This window comes from Mangifera indica, chromosome 9, assembly GCF_011075055.1.
Source record: "Mangifera indica cultivar Alphonso chromosome 9, CATAS_Mindica_2.1, whole genome shotgun sequence".
Taxonomy (NCBI): domain Eukaryota; kingdom Viridiplantae; phylum Streptophyta; class Magnoliopsida; order Sapindales; family Anacardiaceae; genus Mangifera; species Mangifera indica.
The window spans coordinates 3,350,942-3,352,754 of record NC_058145.1 but is presented as its reverse complement, the minus strand read 5'-3'; the positions used below and the strand labels follow the sequence as shown (position 1 = coordinate 3,352,754).

Sequence of the window (1,813 nt, the reverse complement as noted above, 5' to 3'; positions counted from 1 at the left end):
CTAAGGAATGTCCTCACCCATAGCCTCCAAAGTTGCCAACCCTAGGAGGATTATTGATTCTTTTGATGTATACAATTGACTTTGTACACGAAGATTTTGTCAGGATGTTTATGTCATCAAACATGGAAGATAACAGAAATATGGAAATAAAATCACTCAAATAAAATCCAGCTCCTGGCATGCGCAGTATACACATTGCTCACCATTTGTCGCTCCCACTCTCTATTATTATTATTTATGTCCTGAATTTTATTTGGTAACGATCACAGTTACAGTAAGCCTTCTGTTCATTGGCCTCTATAGAAGGAATGTCTTTCACCTACTCCCCTTAAGTTCCCATTCTCCTCTTGATCTCTTCATTCATTCACTCTCATATATATATATATATATATATAGGCAAAGAAACACAGAGGAATAGGTTTTTTTTTTTAATTTTTTTTAACGTAGGTTTGATCTGAACCAATGGACACACAGAGGATCTGCAAGATCTGCAACAAAAGTTTTGCTAATGGCAAAGCCATGGGAGGTCACATGAGATCTCATTTAGCCAAACTTCCTATTCCTCCGAAACCTAACCCTTCTCCTGTTTTTACTCTCAAGTCTTCATCTTCATCTTCTTCATTGAGTATTCACTCATTCAAAGATCACATGCAACCCTATCGATCTGTCAACCGTGATCTCTCCGATGTTGAAGGTGAGGCTGAGGCTGAGTCGTCCAGAAACTTAACAAAGAGAAGATCAAAACAGCGCCGAAATCCATCTGAGGCTGACCCAGAATCGGTAAGTTCAGTTACTGACAATTTTCCTATTGAAGAAATTGCAATGTGTCTTTTAATGCTTTCAAGGGATAAATGGCCAGAAGAAGACAAAGTAAGACCGAATCGTCATAAAAATATAGGCGATGATGAAAGTGACAGTACGACCACAAGTAAAATATTCAAGTGTAAAACATGCAAGAAAGAGTTTCGATCTCATCAAGCATTAGGAGGACATATAGCAAGTCACAAGAAGATCAAAATTAATCTCAAGGGTTCTCATGAAGATGTTGTTACAGATTTAGATCCAAGAGTTTTCAAGTGTCCCATTTGTGATAAGGTGTTTGAGTCTGGCCAAGGCCTAGGTGGGCACAAGAATGTTCACTTCGCTTACTTGACTGGTTCTGCTAAGGGTTCTTCTTCTTCTAAATCTGGTGAAAAACTTTTAGATCTTAATTTACCTGCACCAGAAAATGATAGTGAAGTAAGCCAAGCTTAGCTTGATTATTCAAACAAATTTTAGGGTCTATAAATTTGCATGTACTAAGTTCTTGTTGCAACTTTGATGAGCAGTTTAGTTTTTCTTTTTTCTTAACAATGGCTGCATGATCTTTATGAATCTGGCGATATCCTTTGTATGGTACAAAAGGGTTTAGGTCTCTTTAATTAGTTGGTCAAAAAAGGGCTCTTCAGTTGTGTAAACAAATTAAATTTTCACCTATAAATAGAGATAACAGTAATCATGACTATTTAATTACATTTTAACATTTTCATTATCTCAATAAAGATGATGAGGTTCCCTTGTTGCATGTAGGTGAAAATACATTCTAAACTGTATCTGTTTGGATAAATACAAGATTTGCTTCCACCTGTCATCACTGCCTATATAGTTTGTATTGTTGGTGAAGGAATCAATAAGTATATGTTTCCTTTCAAAATTATTAATAATTGGGAGAAGGGATTATTTTCCCCCCGTTTTTCTGGGTAAACAAACTTTTCTACTGTCAAAATTAAAAAACCATACGTTTCTAAATTCTACCATTTATTTGGTTCTGTTA

The 1,813-nt window shown here is 35.8% G+C and overlaps 1 protein-coding gene across 1 annotated transcript; it reads left to right on the top strand.

Moving 5' to 3' along the window:
• Nucleotides 1-462: 462 nt before the first annotated feature.
• LOC123225681 (zinc finger protein ZAT4-like) lies at nucleotides 463-1,254 on the top strand. The gene has a single exon (XM_044649791.1). It carries the CDS (start codon nucleotides 463-465, stop codon nucleotides 1,252-1,254), a length of 792 nt encoding a protein of 263 aa, XP_044505726.1.
• Nucleotides 1,255-1,813: the final 559 nt, after the last annotated feature.

Excerpts from the sequence above, each read along its gene's own strand:
- LOC123225681 (XM_044649791.1), top strand. The coding sequence starts at position 463 with ATGGACACACAGAGGATCTGCAAGATCTGCAACAAAAGTTTTGCTAAT.